At 34.8% G+C, this 21,616-nt stretch overlaps 1 protein-coding gene across 2 annotated transcripts in view; it reads left to right on the forward strand.

Moving 5' to 3' along the window:
* FSTL5 (follistatin like 5) overlaps positions 1-21,616 on the forward strand; it is a 577,539-nt gene that overhangs the window by 272,527 nt on the left and 283,396 nt on the right. For both annotated transcript variants that reach the window (XM_017871750.1, XM_017871745.1), the window contains exon 5: positions 12,487-12,653. In XM_017871750.1, coding sequence (XP_017727239.1) covers positions 12,487-12,653 — 167 coding nt within the window. The remainder of the gene's footprint in view (positions 1-12,486; positions 12,654-21,616) is intronic.

Here is a 21,616-nt window from a genome sequence, read left to right on the forward strand (position 1 = left end):
GGATCACGAGGTCAGGAGATCGAGACCATCCTGGCTAACACAGTGAAACCCTGTCTCTACTAAAAAATACGAAAAACTAGCCGGGCGAGGTGGCGGGCGCCTGTAGTCCCAGCTACTCAGGAGGCTGAGACAGGAGAATGGTGTAAACCCCAGAGGCGGAGCTTGAAGTGAGCTGAGATCCGGCCACTGCACTCCAGCCTGGGCGACAGAGCGAGACTCCGTCTCAAAAAAACAAACAAACAAACAAACAAACAAAAAAAATCTTGCACATGTTTTGTTTTCTTCTTTAGCTTGTTGATGTGATGAGTACATTTAATTGATTTTAAAATGTTGATTCATTCTTGCATACCTGAGACAAATACCAAAGTGTCATAGTGTATAATCATTTTCATATGTTGTTGGATTCTATTAGCTAATATTTTGTTGAGAATTTTTAATCTATGCCTAGAAGAGATATTTTTCTGCAGTTTTCTTTTCTTGTAATGCTATTGTCTGGTTTTGGTATTAGGGTAATAATGGCCTAAGAGAATGAGTTAGAAAGCATTTCTTCTTCTATTTTGTGAAAGAGATTGTAGAGGATTGATACAATTTCTCCCTTAAATGTTTGGTAGAATTCATCAGTGAATCCATCTGGGCCTGATACTTTCTGCTTGGGAAGGTGATTAATAAGTAATGAGATTTCTTTTATAAGTATAAGCCTATTCAGATTGCCTGTTTCTACTTAAATGAGATTTAGCAGATTGTGTCTTACAAAGAATTGGTCCATTTAATCTAGGTTATCAAATTTGCGGGCACAGAATTTTTTGTGCAAATTTTATTATCCTTTAAATGTCTATGGGGTCTGTAATAACACTGTATTTTATTTCTGATGTTGGTAATTTTGCCTTGTTTCTTTTTTCTGAGTTACTCTGGTTTCAGGCTTACTGGTTTTATCTTTCAAATAACCAACTTTTGTTTTCATTGATTTTCTGTATTGATTTTTTGTTTTCAATTTTATTTCTTTCATGCTCTAATTTTCATTCTTTCCTTTTCCCTGCATACTTTGGATTTAATTTGTTCTTTTTATTTAATTTCCTAAAGTGAAAGCTTAGATAATTGATTTTCAATCTTTCATCTTTGTTGATATAAGTATTCAATGCCTGACTCTTTTTCAAATGATTGTTTTCTCCCTTCTCACCTATTATAATGAAGGACTTGAAGTCCTTCCATCTTTGCATTTTTCGTCTCTAATGCATTGAGAATGTTCCCATTCATGATCACAAGATGGCTAATAAAGCTTTAATTATCTCTTCTTCACGTGAGAGCATCACAGGCAGAAAATAAAATAAAATCAGAATCAGTATCTACTTCATAGGGCAGTTAGGAAAGTTAAATGAATCAAATACTTTGGAAAATGCTTAGCAAATGATATGTATTCAGTTAATACTCACAATTATTTTCTTTTACGTATGTCCTACAAGGAGTAACTCACATAATGAGATTTTAAACTTAATATAACAAACCTTGCAATGTCAATATCTTACTATTCCAACCTACATACTTGTAATGTTAAAGTCATTCTGTTATCTGCATCCTTGAATTTTTCCAAGTCATAAAGTTAAAATTAACTTGACCACTTTGAGTGGACACCCAATTCTCTCTGTTAGTACAGTTTTTGTTAGGTCAGGTTTCACATGGAAACTATTCTTCATAAAAAGAATTGTTTTCCAAGTTGTGTGTGTCACGCATATCACTGAATAAATAGACTGCTCCTTTATTAGTTTAGTTTAAAATTCAACTTTATATAATTCATTTGAAAGAGAAAAATTAAATGAAATTTAACAGAACCCTGAAAGACAATTGTATATTTATAAGACCGCTAAAAGGAAGTCCAAGTAATGAATTAAAAAAGAAAGTGAGATTCACTATTGTCAATATGTAAAACTGCTTGAATTAATATCAAAATATAGTTTTGTCTGTAGTATTGTACCATCTTTATTATAGAAAGAGAATATAATGACAATAAAAAAACAAAATTTCAATTTTGCACAAGAATTTTTTTCTTCATTGTTTTACAGAAAAGCTTTCATTGAAAAGTCTTTTATTCATATATTTCTATAACTTCTCAATCTCACTAATAGCATAGGAAGAAACTATCATTTTGAACTAGTTGCTAAATGCTTTTATTTATATTTGTGATTGTAAGTTCTCCTAATTACTTTCAGAACTTTTGGCAGAAATAATTATATTCTCAATTTTATATTCAGAACTTTTCTTTCTGCTGGCCCCTTTTCCTCGGAATAAACTTCAGATTCTTTTATCCTGTTTCTTATCATACTGTTTTCTCACCATATAGGGCTCTTCTCTTTTCTTCTCTGTCCTGTATATTAAAAGTGTCTTTAAAAATTACGTGTTATTATTTCTGTTATCTCTTTCTAACAGCTAAACTCTCTGCGTTTTCTATGTCATAACTCTAAGCGTCTGCAAGGGATATGGCTAACTTGGTCCTTAGAAATGGGTTGACCAGGAAAGTTTGCTAGATGAGACTTCCTTTACTAATGGAGCAAGTTGATGTGTACATTTACACTCTTGTTCATGAGTGTGTAAGGATTTATATATACATACATTTCATATATAAGAATTTACGTTGCTTTGTATTTTTCTCAACAGTTATTCTCATTAGACTTTTAAATTCAAGCCAGTCTGAAGGGTTTTGGCTTAAATTTTCATCTTCCTAATTGCATGGTTAGTTCAGCAATTTTCAGATTTTTCTTAGCCATATGGACTATTTCATAAAGCACTTATTCAAGTCTTTTATTGATTTCTTGATTGGTTTGTTAACAAGTTGTTTACATTTTTCTTAGTGATGTGTAGAAGAATTTATTTGAAATATAAGATTTTTGTCAGTTTTGTAGGCGGCAATTATCTTCTGCTTGGTGACTTGTGTTTTTGGTTTTTTAATAGTATCTTTTGAAGAATAGATATTTTAAATTATAATGTAGTCAAAGTTATAAATCACTTTCTTTATGGTGAATTCATTTGTATCTTGTTAACAAAATCTTTCTCTACCCAATGTTATGGAAATAAAATTTTATATTATCTGGCACTCTTGAACTATCAAAGTTTACTGTTAAACTTTAACATTCATATTTAAATACCTTCCTCCTCCTCTTCTTCTTCTTCTTCTTCTTCTTCTTCTTCTTCTTCCTTCTTTTTTGTTTTATTTTATGTTTTGCTTTCCATTCCTCGCATCTGTGAGTGTTCATCTGGAATCATTTTCTTCTGTCTGAAGAACATTTTAGAATTTAAGGCACGTTTACTAGACATGAACGTTCATGCTTCTATTTTTTGTAAATATGTTAATTTTATTATAATATTTGTGTATTTCTATAAAACTCTAAGATCAGTTTTTATTTTGTTGCATAATTTCCAATATATCGTCCTACTGCTTTCTTGTTTCTACTTTTGCTGATGAAATCAGTTATGTGTCTAACTCTCCTTACCATATAGGCAGGCTGTATCTTTTAATTTGCAAAATTTTAAGATTTCTCTCTGTCTTTGATATCCTTTTTAAAAAACAAACAAACAAACAAACAAACTTTTGCTTTAGGTTCAGGGGTACATGTGCAGGTTTGTTATGTTGGTAAATTGAGTGTTCCTAATTTTCTTTAATTTCATTGTTAATTGACTGACTGACATGGCTTGACTGTGTCTGCACCCAAATCTCAACTTTAATTGTAACTCCCAGAATTCCCGTGTGCTGTGGGAGAGACCCAGGGGGATGTAATTGAATCGTGGAGGCCGGTCTTTCCCATGTTAGTCTCGTGCTAGTGAATGAGTCTCAGGAGATCTGATGGGTTTGTCAGGGGTTTCCACTTTTGCTTCTCCTCATTTTCTCTTGTGCTGCCATGTAAGAAGTGCCTTTCACCTCCCACCATGATTCTGAGGCCTCCCCAACATGTGGAATTGTAAGTCCAATTAAACTTCTTTTTATTCCCAGTCTCAGTTATGTCTTTATCAGCAGCATGAAAACTAATATGGTACATTGGTACCAGTAGAATGGGGCATTGCTGAAAAGATACCTGAAAATGTGGAAGCGACTGGCACTGGGTATCAGGCAGAGGTTAGAACAGTTTGGAGGGCTCAGAAAAAGACAGGAAAATGTGAGAAAGTTTGGAACCTCCTAGAGACTTATTGAATGGCTTTGACAAAAATGCTGATGGTGATATGAACAATAACATCCAGGCTGAGGTGGTCTCAGATGGAGATGAGGAAGGTGTTGGGAGCTGGAAAAAAGGTGACTCTTGTTATGTTTTAGCAAAGAGACTGGCAGCATTTTGACCCTGCCCTAGAGATTTGTGACACTTTGAACTTGGGAGAGATGATTTAGAAAATCTGGCAGAAGAAATTTCTAAGCAGCAAAACATTCAGAAGGTAACTTGGGTGCTGTTAAAATTATTCCATTTTAAAAGGAAAACAGAGCATAAAATTTGGGAAATTTGCAGCCTGACTATGTGATAGAAAAGAAAAACCCATTTTCTGGGGGAGAAATTCAAGCCAGCTGCAGAAATTTGCATAAGTAGCAAGGAGCATAATGTTTTTTCTGAAGACAATTGGGAAAATGTCTCCAGGCCATTTCAGAGACCTTCATGGCAGCCCCTCCCATCACAGGGCCAGAGACCCAGGAGGAACAATTGGTTTCCTGGGTCAGGCCCAGGGACTCTGTGCTGTGAGAAGCCTAGGGACTTGATGCTCTGTGTCTTACCGGCTCCAGCCATGGCTGAAAAGGGCCAATGTACAGTTTAGGCTGTGGATTTGGAGAGTCCTGGAAGCCACAAGCCTTGGCAGCTTCCATGTGGTGTTGAGCCTGCGGGTGCATAGAAGTCAAGAATTAGGATTGGGGAACCTCTGCCTAAATTTTAAAGGCTGTGTGGAAATGCCTGGATGCCCAGGCGTAAGTTTGCTGAAGGGGCAGGGCCCTCATGGAGAACCTTACTAGAGCAGTGTGGAAGGAAAATGTGGAGTTGGAGCCCCCCCACAGAGTCCCTACTGGGCCACTGCCTAGTGGAGCTGTAGGAAGAGAGTCACTGTCCTCCAGACATCAGAATGGTAGCTCCACTGACAACTTGCAACATGCACCTGGAAGAACCGCAGAAATTCAGTGCCAGCCTGTGAAAGCAGCTGGGAGGGAGGCTGTACCCTGCAAAGCCACAGGGGCTGAGCTGCCCAAGACCATGGGAACCCACCTCTTGCATCAGCATGACCTGGAAGTGAGACCTGGAGTCAAGCAGATCATTTTGGAGCTTTAAATGTGACTGCCCCCCACCCCCCACCCCACTGGATTTTGGACTTGTATGGGCCATGTAACCCCTTGGTTTTGGCCAATATCTCCCAGTTGGAATGGCTCCATTTACCCAATACCTGCACCCATATTGTATCTAGGAAGTAACTAGCTTATTTTGATTTTAAAAGCTTATAGGAGAAAGGGACTTGCCTTGTGTCAGATGAGACTTTGGACTGTGGACTTTTGGGTTAATACTGACATTAGTTAAGACTTTGGAAGACTGTTGGGAAGGCATGATTGGTTTTGAAATTCGAGGACATGAGATTTGGAGGGTCCATGGGAGGAATGATATGATTTGGCTGTGCCCCTACCCAAATCTCATCTTGAATTGTATCTCCCAGAATTTTCATATGTTGTAGGAGGGACCCAGGGGAAGGTAATTGCATCATGGGAGCTGGTTTTTCCTGTGCTATTCTCTTGATAGCGAATAAGTCTCACAAGATCTGATGGGTTTATCAAGGGTTTCCACTTTTGCTTCTTCCTCATTTTTCACTTGCCGCTGCCATGTAAGGCATGCCACTCATGCTTTTCACCTCCTGCCATGATTCTGAGGCCTTCCCAGCCATGTGGAACTGTAAGTCCAGTTAAACCTCTTTTTCTTCCCAGTCTTGGGTATGTCTTTATCATTAGCCTGAAAATGAACTAATACACTGACTCAGTGTGAATTAGTCTAGTTTTTTGTTTGCTTTGCTTGAAATTTGATGTGCTTCTTCAATCTATTGATTGGTGTCTTTTACATTTATGGAAAACCGTCAGCTGCTATTTCTTCAAATATTACTTCTCCATTTTTTTTCTGTTTTCTCTTTCTGGGATTCAAAACAACCCTGTTTTCATTAACCTTGTCTGGTTTTTGCTTTTTATTCTGTAAAGTTTCATTTAATCTCTTTTCTAGCTTACTATTTCTCTTTTTGGCTGTGTCTAATCTGACCTTAAGTACATACATTTAATTATTAATTTCAGTTAGTATAGCTTTCACTTTCATAATTCCTAGTTGATTTTTCACAAACTTGTAATGTTTATAGTTCTGTTTCTTATGGTCAAAATTTCTAACCTGGAATTTTATTTTCATAAACATAACACATCTTACAATCTTATTGGATTATTTTTACTGTTATGTGTTGTTTCTGCTCCTTCTCATCATGCTGTCTTCTCTTTTGGTGGGTCATATTCTGGTTTACAGTTTTCTGGGTATTGTAAATACAAAATTGTTAATAGCAAATATCGGATGAATACAATGATATTAACTTACTCCAGAGAGATTTTGTTTAAGACATCTAGGTAACAGCGTGCTGCAGTCCATATATTCAGTTGTAGACGTTGGCATCTTAAAGTCCTAGCACAGAGATGGACACACTCCATTATTTTCCCTATCCCATATGCCTGGAAAACAATAAGCCACATAATAACATCTAAGTATAGCTATTATCTCTTCAAAATGAAAAAAATCCTCAACGGAATGTGCAATTCCAGGTGTAATCTCATCTCTCAGTTACAGTTCTCTTCAGAACATAGACTGGGCAGTTCCTCACTATCCTGATATTTCTCTAATGCTTTTAAGAATAAATTATTTGTATTTAGTTCATACTGTTTATATGTTTGTTTGCTGTGGTGTCACTTCTGTGAATGTCCAATTTATCCAGTCTATTGTTACCAAAACAAAATTTCTAGACCTTTTAAATTTTGTTTTGTTTTAATTTTATAAGATTCATAGTTATTGTTTTACATAGTAGTGCATTTCTAGAAATAATGATCGTGTATCAATAAAACTTATAATTTTGGCATTTTATAATATTTAATAAGTAGATATTTTGTCTCAAAGATTCTAAGCATTTCGTCATAATAACTTTGTGAATATCTTGACATGTCTAAATTATGTAAGCATTACCATTTATTTTGAAGTCACCTATTTCCTGACAAAATATGCCATCAGAATTTCCTTATTACTTAAAAACCTTGTTATTAAGTAATTGTGGTTATCTTATTATGAGAATAATTAATTTATTCCATTTACACTTTCTAAGTGATTTTCTTTTTGTGATCTATTTCTGGCTTAATATTGTATTACTATATGCATTTAATTAGCAATTTCTTTACTGAAGTAGAGAAAGGTAAAGTACCCGTTATTAGGAAACATTACTGACAAAATTTATTCTATATTCCTATAATAGGAATAATAGGCGTGATGAGGGATAATAAGATTATGAGTCTAGTGTTTAAACAGATTTAATGAAATATTTAACATAAGTCTATAGTTAGGAACTTCAAAGATGTCGATATTTAGAAGAGCAGAATCTTGGTTATGAAAAGTTTGCTCTTCTTACGATATTAAAAGATATCTTTAATCAAAGTTTCTAAAATCATCCTTTTAAACTAGTGTTTCACAAATATTCATAATATTTCACTTTTTCTATATGTGTTAAAATCACATAATATTAGGTATTTGAGGAATTGCCATATTGTCTTCCATGATGGTTAAACTAATTTACACTCCCACTGACCCAGCAATCCCATTACTGGGTATATACCCAAAACAATATTAATTATCCTGTTACAAAGACACATGCACACGAATTGAAGTTCATTGCAGCACTATTCATAATAGCAAAGACATGGAATCAGCCTAAATCCCCTTTAATAATACACTGGATAAAAAAAATGTGGTACATAAACACTATGTAATACCATGAGGCCATAAAAAAGAACAAGATCATGTTCTTTACCAGGACATTGATGGAGCTGGAGGCCATAATCCTTAGCAAATTAATGCAGGAACAGAAAACCAAATACCACATTTTCTCTCTTATAAGTGGGAGCTAAATGATGAGAACACATGGACACATAGAAACAACACACACTGGGGCCTATTAGAGCATAGATGGTGGGAGGAAGGAGAGGATCAGGAAAATAACTAATGAGTACTAGGCTTAACACCTGAGTAATGAAATAATCTGTACAACAAATCCCTATGACGCACGTTGACCTATGTAACAAACCCATACATGTATCCCTGAACTTAAAATAAAACTTAAAAAATATTACATATTTTTACCCAAATTTATATTACTACTGGTAGGATCTAGTTGCTATTGAAATCAATGCCTTATAAATACCCACTAATCATGCTGCAAGTTGTACTAAACTATACTTGTGTCTTTGGCTTCAGATTCTTCTAGCAGACACTTCAAATATTTCATTCCTTTAAAGCAAGCTCTTAGTTTTCTCTAAGCCAAGTAGTAAAATGAGAAAGCATAGAGAAGCATTCACAGTGTGAAACTATTTTACTTGCCTCTTAACTTCCCTAAGCAATCAAAAACAAAAGCCGGATTAAAAAATTAGTAATAGTCCTCATAATGTGAGATCAGAAAAAAAAAAAAAATCATTAAAATTTTGCTGTAAATACTTGAGAGGGCTTCCAAGAGGAGGCAAAGTGTATAAAGGAAAGAAGTGCTGAAGTGTGTCAAAACACTCACTACCATATGTTATACTTAGCTTATATGTTTTTACCTTTTGCTAGGGCACCAGGTGACTCTCCACACATGATACATGTTGAGGTCATTAGAGCAGAAAGAATGCAGAGGGGTATAAAATGATTGGTGCTATTTGTTGCAAAGATAGTTTCTGTACATAACTAGCATAAGCTGTTTGCATATAGAATGCTATAAAATGAAACAAGTCATTATTAATGTATATCCAAGAAAACATGGATTAACTATAGTTACTAAAAGATTGTTTTCAGTATTTTGTTTCAAAATTCTTGTTTTTAAAGTAGCAACTGTAGTCACTCCAATGTACACACACACTCAGAAGCAATTTAAAATAATAGATACAAAAATTATTTTTAAATTGGATTATAGCTTGATTCATAGTTATTGTTTTTTTTTTTTTTTTTTTTTTAAAAATATGGAACGCTTCACGAATTTGCGTGTCATCCTTGCGCAGGGGCCATGCTAATCTTCTCTGTATCGTTCCAATTTTAGTATATGTGCTGCCGAAGCGAGCACCATAGTTATTGTTTTACGTAGTAGTGCATTTCTAGAAATAATGATCATGTATCAATAAAACTTATAATTTTGGCATTTTATAAGCATTTCACTCAACATTAAAGCATTCTTGATATAATTTAAGAATAAAAAATGTTTAACATTTTTAACTTGTAATATTAAATCTGTGCTAATCTGTGCTTCTTAGTAACTATCACAAGACAAGTAAAGATGGGGATGGCAATTCTGTAGCTAAAATAAAATGCGCTGCTAAATTTATTTCAGGAAAAGGCCATTTGATTTTGAGATGTAACCAGTGAACATGATTGGCTTGGTGTTTTTTTTCTATACAACATAGTAGTGAAGAGGTGAAACATACAGCATGAAATATGCAGAAAACAAATCTAAGAAATTATCAAATATATAGTTATTTAATAAGTATTACCAAGAAATATATGTAAAGTCATTTTAAAATGTAGCCATAAAATTAAAAGTAAGTTTTCTGTGCATGTTAATATTCCTGGTGAATAATAATCTTTATTCTAATTACACATCTTATAAAAAAATACATTTTAGAAAGATTGCCCACATAATGTTATGCCAAATCTCAGCATTTATTCTAAGATGATTATATTATCTAATTACCATTGTAATATTTAACTATAAAAAGCTCAACTAATTCAAATGGCCTGGGACTTAATAACAGATGCGGAAGGTTAGTGAAGAGATTCCAGGGTAACTTACTAGCAATTGTATTTCTAAATGGCAGAATAGCCAATGTTCACATGCTGTTTTTAGAACCAGATGTCCCATTATCTCCTCTATAATTTAATGAGGAACCAGAAGCTGAAATTCAGGAATATAAATGGGAAATTATTAATAATTCTTACATGATACTCTACACGATGCCGTTACTTTTATAATGTTCTCACTTTCTGTTAGTTTGTAACGTTAAACAAAGACATAAACACTGTGTCTGCAGATTTCAACTTTTAGTGTTTCGAATTAATTGAATAATTTTAACTTATTTACGTATATATAGATATGTCTCTGTATGAGTGTATGTGTGTGTTTATGTTTCTGTGTGTGTGTATGTGTACACATATATGATGTATAACAGAGTATGTATATGACAGAATATATATTAATCTAAAACAGACTGAAAATATTCCCCATTTTTTTTTTTCTTTTTTGAGACGGATTCTCACTGTGACGCCCAGGCTGGAGTTCAGTGGCATGATCTTGGCTCATTGCAACCTCTGCCTCCCGGGTTCAAGAGATTCTCCTGCCTCAGCTTCCTGAGTAGCTGAGACTACAGGCCTGTGCCACAATGCCTGGCTTTTTTTTTCTATTTTTAGTAGAGACGGGGTTTCACCATGTTGGCCAGGCTCGAACTCCTCACCTCAAGTGATCCTCCCGCCTCTGCCTCCCAAGATGCTGAAATTATAGGTGTGAGCCACCGTGCCTGGCCTTCCCTATGTTCTTATTACTCAGGAAGCATTGAAATAAATGGTAATATGGATAAATCTGATTCAAGGTTAGACTCTCACACAAAGAAATGGACAAGATGTTTGTTACCCATTTCTGTCTGATTTTCTGTCTGTATTTTGGGTGATGTAACAAACCAAATAATGAATTGGGGCCGAGTCTTTCTCTAGTAGAATTTTCCAATTTCAAGAGCATTCCTGTTCACTTTGACAACACAAAACAATGATAACTTAAATAAGCGTGACTTTAGGTTTAGAGATGAGATGCTATATAACAGAATAGGAGTGTGAGTATATTTCTGTTTCATTTTATCAGATAATGAGGTGTCAGCCAGTGGTGAGAACACCCCAAATCACTCAACATTTAACGTTTGTGTATGTGTTGAGGAGGTGGTGGATTATATGTTTAATCCAGGCCCTTAATCCAAACACATATGTCATGTTTGGCATTGCAATTTGTGATGATACCAAAAACCAAATGACTCTTTATGGGATATTTATGTTCTATAACAGTCACTTGATTAGCATCTCAAGGGGAAGACAGGATTAAGAAATAGAGACAATGTGGTAGAATGCTGAAAGGGAGGGAGGGGGCTTTCTCAAGAAGAATGCAGCCATCGCACATGATCATATTTATTACAAGTTAGGGCACCACTTTCCTCACTCAACCCCAGGGACAAAGATCACAACCTTAACAAGGGGACAAAGGACAATTATTTCACCCCTCTACATTGACATTTAAGTCAGAAATTGTGGTATTTCTAACGTGGTCAAGACTATGAGCAAAGTCAAACTACAAGACTCAAATCATAATGTAGAAAACTTCGTGTCTGTGAATGTCAGCAGGAAACAAAAGGGCTGTTTTTACATGGCTGCAGAATTTATAGACATTATCCTAGTCATCTCTCATGAAAATTGACAATGATACAGTTGATAATTCTCCTAGTTGGTAAGGATTATCTGAAAATCAAAAAGGAAAGCCAGATCCAGATTTCAATTAATGTTGTCCAGCAATAGACAGAAATGTGTACATCGGCAGAAATTATCAGCAGAAATGTATATACTCGTTAGTTAAAATATGATATTTAACTTTAAGAATCATGAAATAACTATTCAATACCAATGCGATCTGGTAAAGACAGCTGATAGAATTCTACTTAATTGCTGTTTGGTTGGTGGACTTCAGACTTTTACTTCTTCAACTTCCCAAACAAATCTTATGCCTTCGGAGTCAACATGTTTCCCAGCATAAAGATGCCTTTTACCCAGTCTACTGTGCTAGTGTTCTCTGAAGCCAGCCAGCAATGATCTCACCTAACCTACAATATAAATCTATCAGTGAATAAACAGCATCATTTTTATTTCAATGCCAATGACACACTACATGTCGATTTGGCAGTTAAATAATTTATCTCTCTTTTGGGTGCAATCTGCCAGGCTTATTATAACTCTACTTCTGATATTCATTTCATGCTTAATAGTTCTGTGCCTCATGAGGATGCTTGTCAATCAATTAAATTGAAATGTCATTCTGACCTTTTATTGGAAACAATTTTCTCTTTTTTCATTTCATCACAAGCTTTTTTTCCCTTTTATTCAAATTAAAAGCCTTAATTACTAGTATTCAGTAGCTTTATACTACTTAACCTTACAAAACTACATGTTCATCAACATTACTGACACTTTATCTTCACAGAAGTGATCCAGTTGAGTCTACCGGAAGATCAGAAACTAAGCATCACTGCAGCAACTGTGGGACAAAGTGCTGTTCTGAGCTGTGCCATTCAAGGAACCCTGAGACCTCCCATTATCTGGAAAAGGAACAATATTATTCTAAATAATTTAGATTTGGAAGACATCAATGTGAGTACATAAATAGAGTTGCTTTATAATGTATATATTTCATATGATATACGCTAGACTTTGTGATGTCAGGGGAGCTTAATGAAAATTGGATGTAGAGGCCGGGCGCGGTGGCTCAAGCCTGTAATCCCAGCACTTTGGGAGGCCGAGACGGGCGGATCACGAGGTCAGGAGATCGAGACCATCCTGGCTAACACGGTGAAACCCCGTCTCTACTAAAAAAAACAAAAAACTAGCCGGGCGAGGTGGCGGCGCCTGTAGTCCCAGCTACTCGGGAGGCTGAGGCAGGAGAATGGCGTGAACCCGGGAGGCGGAGCTTGCAGTGAGCTGAGATCTGGCCACTGCACTCCAGCCTGGGCGACAGAGCGAGACTCCGTCTCAAAAAAAAAAAAAAAAAAAAAAAAAAAAAAAAAAAAAAAAAAAAAAAAAAAAAGAAAATTGGAAAATTGGATGTAGAATAAAAGAGAATTATTGGAACATTGCTATATCTAATCTACTGACTGAGAGGTTTACTATAGGTTCTTTGGACCTATATGTGTGTTCAAGTACATATGTATGAAATTGTTCACCTTCACAATTTTGCAAAAGGAAAAATTAAGATGCCATTAACAGGAAATGTGATTGTATGTATAAATGTATGTTTGTTTTTATGTAATAGGAATCTACAGCCATTAGAAATCAGTGAGGGGGATTTATATGTGCTAACATGAAAATATAATATTTATATGTGTTTATATTAAAATATCCTATTATCTTACAGAATACTTCTATGAACCTAAAAATATAGGTTGTTAATTTATAGAAAATTTCTAAAACTGTTTATATGAAATAATTCACAGTGTTGGTTCTAAGGATAAGGATAGGATCAAGATAGAATTAGACTTACTTCTAATAGATACTCTTTTTCACTTTTTGCATTTCTGACATGTGCATATATTAATTTTCACTAAGAAAGGATTTTAAAAACTAATACTTTACACAGTTACTTACTAATAATATTCTAATACTTACGAAACACATTCTAGAAAGATCACAGATTTGTATGACTGGCATCACGTGGCTTTCACTGAAATAATTACAATAAGTACAAGAATGTAGTTCTCTGATTGGTCGATCTGGGGTCATGTGTTCACTAGGCAATAGGAACTATACCAACTCCCATGAAATCATCTATGTTATTATTGAGTAAGAGTTGGATAGTTTCTCAATAAGTGAGTAGGTCAAGAAAAAAAAAAGCGCTCAGAAGCCTTTGTACTCTACTACTCTTGGTTAATCATCTCTGAAAATAATGTTTGCAGGTCAAAGATCTGACTGTCAGAATATCTATAATTATCAATAATATCTATTTGATGCTCTTATGGTTGAGAAACAGCCTATAGCTTGTGAAAATCAAAAGACAATAAAGACACTTTTGCTTTCAACATGTCATAATGTATTAGAAATGAGAAATATTAATCAAAGCAAAATATATTTTCCTAGCATGAAAGAACATGTTTTCTACTCAGGTTCAGTTTTAGAAATTTGGAATTTAAACTCAATTCAATAAAGTATAGCTTCAAAAGTGCAACAAAAACAGAAACAAACTCAAGGCCAATCACCTGTTCCTTCCATGCTTCTGTTTAAAGTGAGCATCAAAAAGTGAACATTATCCTGCAAGATGAAAAGTAAAAATTGGGTGCTTATGGGGTATCTGTGGAAATGAGATGGGGCAATCCCTTGCTTTAGTGATTTTGAAGTTTTATGTTCTCTTTCGTATTTTTTATCCTCATTCAAGAAAGCCATCACTTGTCCTCTTATTCTTGGCTGCTTCATAAAGAACCCCTAAAACACAGGCCTGAGATGGAAGCCCAAACTCCTATTGGTTATATCTTCGTAATGTTTTTGTTTAATGTCCTAGAATATATCAAAAACACAGAGCTTCTTCAATTTTTATCATTTCTTATTTTGATGGAGTTTTCTGAGTTTGCATATATGTGGAAACTTTTCTCAAAGACTATCTGAAGAATAATGCTTAATTCTCTAAGATGCAAGAACATTGAGCACATTTCTCAGGAGCATTTAAGATACTTTGAGAGAAAAAGGCCTTGACAGAATCATTGTGGATTTGCTTTATGGGTTGTCATTTCTACACTTTATCTTTTCTTTTTTTTACTGCCATCCATACTCTTAAGCTTTCCACTGTTGTTTTAATAGGCCCAGGGTATTTGAGGGTGCTGTGGTCTGAAAACCATCATTATAAATTCCTTTAAATTATTTCAAGAATAATTTGAAAGTATATGCTATGATTGATGTTCTTTGGCCAACTTGCAAAAGTGGACACATTCTTGTACATGGATCTGAGAAATTCTTTTGTTTCCATCCTAATACTTCACTCTGTTTCAGAAATTCAAAATTTTTGGAAAAATGATCACTGGATAAGTCAGGTCTCTAAAATATACATAAATATTAGATAAGTTCTCACAAAATGCATTTATTGGATAAAGTTATTTTGTATCAACTTTATAGAACAGATACATTTTGAGAATTTTAAAATGTTTTCAATATTTAGAAAGTTTCAGTTTCATTTTGAGCCATATTTAGTTAAGCTGAACAAACATTCCTAATCTATCGCGTACATAGAACTATCAGCTTCTCAAAATTAAAACAGCAGAGTGCAAAGATATCTTTCAAAGAGGAATATTTATTCAAATTTCCAATATATTCCTGGTGTTTTTGTTTAAGTACTGTAGTTTCAAAAGTCAAATTATGAAAATACATTTTGATGCATGTTTCAATATAACTATATAATGTGACAAATATAAAATACCACTTAAACTGTCTTTCATTGGATACTTATTTATGCTTAAAATATGCTAATAAGGACTTTACTATGTAAATAAACAACATACATATTATATATATTGATTTATTCATTTTTTGGCACTGTCGAGTGGATATATGATGTGTTTTCTTGTTACCCAATACCTTTTGAACAGCCCTTCAATGTTTTGGCAATTCTTACCCCATTATTTTTGCTGGCTAAGTTGGAAACCAAAAATCATACTTGTTTAGCCCTCCTTGTAGTTAGGGAGCAGATACGTAAATAAGGTTGTAACACGGAAACCAAAGAACAAGATTTCATTTCATGAATAGGAACAGGAAAATGCAGGTGTTCTACAAAATTCATTCTTCCCACCATTCTTCCTGTGACAGAGGACACTATTTTCAAGGACAACAGTGACAAAAGCTCTGGAGTTTTTCAGTGTTCAGCTACAATGGGGTATCCAATAGGCCAATTTCAATATGTGCCTTGGGCATCTTTGCTGGCTTTTTAGACCCCAAGCCTGATACTCAGATCTCTTGAATGTTCTACAAGCTTCCTAGTAGTCTTTATTAAATTTCTTGCCTGCTTAAAACTACCTGGAATGGGTTCTGTTGTTTGCCACTACGAATGTTGTCTAATTAATTTTGGGATTTAATTACATTAAGAAATATCTATAATTCTATTTGCACAAGATGAGTTTTTCATTGTTCGATATGGATTTCTGATGTGTTGAAAGATTTTCAAAAAGGTCATATGTGAGTCAGTTTATATAACCTGTAAGTACATTATCTATTTTACAAAATGAATTTAATTCCCATTAAATTATATAAAGTTAAATTAATAAGTGCCTTTCATGTCAAAGGAAAGCAATGACAATTTTCAATATCCTTTCTGACTTTTGAATATCTATATTAGGTAGGATTAAATGTATAGTCACCTAGAGAATACATAAATACATTCTAATTGCAAACAATTAAAATAATATAGATGTGTTTTAAAACGTAACTGCACCTCATTTTATATCCCCTCATTTTCACATTTGCTATATTTAATTAAAATATATTTTTATTTAATTCTTGAGTGCAGAAGAAATCCCGTGTGTATACATGTACTCCTTTCATGCATTGCATATATAATTTTATTTCTTTAATAAGATAGGTTAATATTACCTCATTATCTCACTAGCCCTAAGAACAACAACTCTATGAAGCAGGGAATGTTATGCTCATTTACATGAGTGAATTTTTGTTTGTTTGTCCTATAGAGGGTCTGGCTCGTTGTCCAGGCTGGGGTGCAGTGGTAGAACCACAGCTCCCTGTAGACCTGAAGTCCCACCTCAACCTCCCAAGTAGCCAGGACTACAGATGTGAGCCACTGCACCTAGCTATTTTTTAATTTTTTTGTAGAGATGGGGTTTCTGGGTTACCCAGGCTGGTCTCAAAATCCTAGCCTCAAGTGATCCTCCTGCTTTGGCCTCTCAAAGCTCTGGGTTTACAGGCATGAACCACCACGAAAACTGATGATAAAAGAGATACTTAACTGTTTACTCAAGGTCTGCTGAACTAAGTGATATCAGGTGCTGGGATTTTTACATAGCCCGATTGCCTCAAGAGCAGGAGTTTAACCACTGTGTGCAAGTGAGGTAATCCAGTTTTCTGGTGCTCTTTGGAAAATACATCCCAAATAACTCTAACCCTTATATGTTACAGCTAGATTTGCTATACTGTGCTATTATGTGTGGGTCTAGTTGATATTCAATTGATGTTTGAAGGTTTCCATTTTGTCTGTTTTATATTTTGCATCCAATGAATAAAAGCATACCGCCAAACTACAGGAGCCATTATGACACTGGTTTGCAACATGGGCTGTGGATTCAAACTGTTTGGATTCCAATTAATCTTCAGTCACATAGGAATGATGTGATCTCAAGAAAAGTATTTAAACCCTCTGTGCCGCAGCACCCTCATCTGTAAAATGAAGATAACAGTAACATTAACTCATATTTTTTGGTGAGAATTAATGAGAAAAAACACTTTAAATCTGTTAACACCATATGAGGCACATTGCAAGTTTTCTATGAAACGACATCTGCATTTTCTCTTCTCTTTCTTTCCCGTTCTTCCTCTCCCTTCCCCTTTCTTCTCTTCCTCCTTATATATGTTTCAAGGAGTACATATACCCTTAACCTACTTACAACAATAGGAATTTACTATTAGGTTACATATACTACCAAGAAAGATTGGGAATTCACAGGAAATGCTGGAAGCCCCTTTTATCTAGTTATAATAGCGACTGGAAATGGAGACATGGAAGAATTTCTTTCGTTTTCTTTTCTTTTTTTTTTTTTTTTTCAGTTCAAGGAAGGTTTAGGAATCATGCTATCTTTTCTCTTGATTAGCAATCTTTTATTAATCCCTGCTCTAAAAAATCTGCCATTATGTTCACTCAGCTGGATAAATCTGCCTGTATCTGTGTCCTCTGTATGCCCACATTTCTGAAAAAGCTAAATGCCTTATTTTGATTTGGTTCCTAGTTTGTGAGTTCCTTTGGTAAAGGAAACTGAATTAAGCAAGCTGAGACAAATATAGAGTATTCAGAGAAACCTGGAGAGGAAATAAAATAGAATTGGTTGTCAGGATTGGCAGTCAGGAGTGAAAGAAAAAGAGAAGTTGAAATGCGGAACTGTTTTGGATGTGTTAACGTGACAAAGAAAGTTGTCAGGAAGGAGTTGCATGGCAGAATTTGTTTTGCTTTGTTTGTTTTTACTTGAGAGAAACCAGGTCTAAAAATTTTAGACATTACTGTCTACATTATGTTTATAATATCTATAGTTTCTCACCGTTCAGTAGCTTATATAAAGTCTAGTCTAAATTCAACATATAAGTCAAATTATGTCATATTAAACTATATTTCAATTTTAGTTTTGCCACTTCTTAGCTACATGGCTACAATGGATTTATAAAATAAATTTGAACTTTAGTTTCTTCATTTGTAATAAGGAGGTTGTCATAAAATTCAGTGGTATACCATGTGTTCAATGAAATGTATGTCATTTATTCTATTTAATATGGCATTGTTGATCATGTTCAATACCAAATACAAAGCTCCCTAAAATATTATTTCTTTGAAGAAAGCATTATGTAATTTATATTATTATAAGTCAATCACTTTACAGGTAGGGTTGCTAGACAAAATACAGAACTCCCAGGTAAATTTGAATTTCAGATATACTATAAATATTTGTATTGTATCATACACTTTTACAAAAATCATTTTTGTTGATCTGAAATTCAACATTAATTGAATTTTCTAATGCTATATTTGGTAAGTCTGGCACTTTATTTACATGAAACTCAATGATTTGAATACTGTGTATTTTAAGCGACTTTCCTACAAATGATAATGTGGCTTATACCATTGGGATCAATTGTCTGAATTGTTAAGATATAGTGAATTTTATCTATTATGTTTGTATATTTCTATTGTTTTCTCATTGTTCCTCTTAGTATTTTCTTCTCTCCAGCTATCTAATCTGTGTTACTATTAGCTTCCAGCACAGAGGGGAATACATTGGGGGAAAATAAGTTAAAGTTCTAAGACTTCACTATTTTATAAAACATACTCTATACAGTTTTCACTATTTTTGTTCCGTAAAGCACCTGGATCTCAATTATTTATCTTTTTCTCTAGCATTCCAAGACCATGACTTCCATCCTCAAGGTAATCTCAGGGTTCAAGCAGGCTGCTGGAGCTCCAGCCATCAAACTATATTCCATCAATCTGTATTCCAGTTCCATAGCAGTACAAAACAGGTGAAAGATAAAGGAAACTTATTGTTGCTCTTGTAAAGAGTCTTCCTGGATATCCCACAGCCATTTATAGATCTCTGGCATGCAATAATTACAAAAATCATAGCAGAGAGGTTAGTAAATATAATCATTTAGCTAGGCACACTACTCAGCATTCTGTTACAAAGGAAGAACAGAAGAATGACTATTTGGTGACAACAAGCAATGTTTACTACTTTATATAAGGCCATCTAAGAGAGTATAAAATGTTCTTTTTTATGTTTTTCTGAATTGATTAGATATGATTATCCATTGTATTTCAAATTTAACCAACTCTGCATATCATTTTTATAGTTTTGGTAAACTGCACCAGCCTTCAGTTTGTTTGTTGTTTGTTTTACTTTTAAAGGCCTTTTCTTAATTATGCTTTATTTATTTGTTTATTGACATTCAGATTGATGTATTTTTATGCCAAGCATTTCTTTTGTAAATTTTGAGTTTATTTCTGCTGTCAAAGAAGAAAATTCAACAGGTTTCATAAGAACCTCAACCATCTTAAAAAGAAGTATAAACATCAGTTTCGTAAACAGTTTGAGAAAAGGAAATTTGCAGGCACACTAATTTAAAATTGAAATGCTGGATCTGCATGTAAGTTACAAGATCCTGAATTATCTTTCCCATTATATAGGTTTTAAGAGTTTGAATTAGACCAAATTTTTGCCTGTAGTCATCTGAACATCTGTTTCAGGTGTTCAGTTGTGTAGTTGTTTGGGCTGACTATTAACAGATCAATACAGTTTGCATTAGAAATTTTGCTATTTGCATATCTGAGCTATATTTTACCTGTGCTCATCAGCTTGCACCTTTTCATTTCTCTGTGCCTATTGACATTTTCCACAAGCTGTAGAAGATCTGAACCATTGCCCGAAGAACATGTTCTTCTTAGTTTTTGTCCATAAAATGTACTGTTATCTCCACACTCAGGAGCCAATTAGTATCTGAAAATGATGTGGCATGTGTGAATTTAGACCCTCACTTTCCAAGAAGTCATATCTCTAATACCATAAGACAGGGAGCTTTTTAGTATTGCTAATAGAAGCTAAATTCAGGGCCCTTCGGTGCATAGATTGTACATGTCACAGGAGGGGCACTAGCAGCTTTGTATTCAAAGTTTTGCATTATTTTTCTTAAAGAGGATAAAACCCAAATTGTGTAAACATTAGACCTGACATATCTTGGATTTATTCCTGTCTTACAGAACGTTATTGTGTACTAGGTGCCATTTTTAGAACCATGAGAATCAGTAAATTCATGAAAGAAGTGCTAAAGAGATGTTTTTCTCCCCGATTCACTTCTTCTTTCCTTTTTAAAAATTGAGACAAGAACACTTAACATACTTTCTGGCCTCTCATGAAATGGGAAAAGTTCCTTTGTCCCCTTCACAGGGCATGTGATGGGGCTGTGGCTCACTGTTATGCCCAGACCGTTTATTCCCCAAAGAAGACCACCAGAGCTCAGAGTCAAAGCCAAGCGGCAAGGATCTTTATTGCAAGTTCGAATTTGATCCCTCCATTCCACAACGTACAAGAGGGCCCCGAACGATACGTGTGCTCGCTTTTTATAGCCCGATGTAAACAGGATATGCTAAGTTACAGAGGGACAAGGGTATTCTTTTGGTTACAGCATTACAATTGGTTGTCATTTTAAGTTATACATTTAGTAGTTTTCTATTGGTTCCCGCGCTTTCAGTAAAACCACAAACGGTTGTGACCTTATCGGGGGACTCTCCAGGTGGTGTTTTTCCATAGTTGAGATATATGGAGGAATGTGTTTGTGCTGGGCCCAGGGCTGAGGAATGTGTGAATGTGTTTGTGTTGGGCTCAGGAAGTTGAGATATATGGAGGAATGTGTTTGTGCTCTTTCATTCCCCCCTTTCTCAGGTACCTCTGGAGCCAATCTTGGGTCTTATAAGTCTGATTCTGTTTCAGTGTCTACAGGTTGGTATTGGGCTTTGAGGACCATGAGCTGTATGGTGTCAAACCTTTCCCTGACAAACTGCAAAATTCGGTTAATAACACAGGGTCCTACGGTAAACAGAAATAGTAGACTTAGCAGGGGTCCAAGGAAGGGGGCTAACAGAGAAAACATAGAGGAATTCCACCATTGGTTTGCAGCTGAGGCAAATTGCTGTTTTTTCATTTCTATGCTTAACTTACGTAGCTGTCGGACCCAGTTCTCTACAAGTCCTGACTCATTTATGTAGAAACAACAGTCTTCCTTTAGGAACATACATGTACCACCTTTTTCAGCAGTGAGTAGGTCTAGGGCCCTCCGGTTCTGCAAGGGTACCTGAGCTAGGGATGTGAGCTGTC

Source organism: Rhinopithecus bieti, unplaced genomic scaffold, assembly GCF_001698545.2.
Source record: "Rhinopithecus bieti isolate Rb0 unplaced genomic scaffold, ASM169854v2 scaffold_762, whole genome shotgun sequence".
Taxonomy (NCBI): domain Eukaryota; kingdom Metazoa; phylum Chordata; class Mammalia; order Primates; family Cercopithecidae; genus Rhinopithecus; species Rhinopithecus bieti.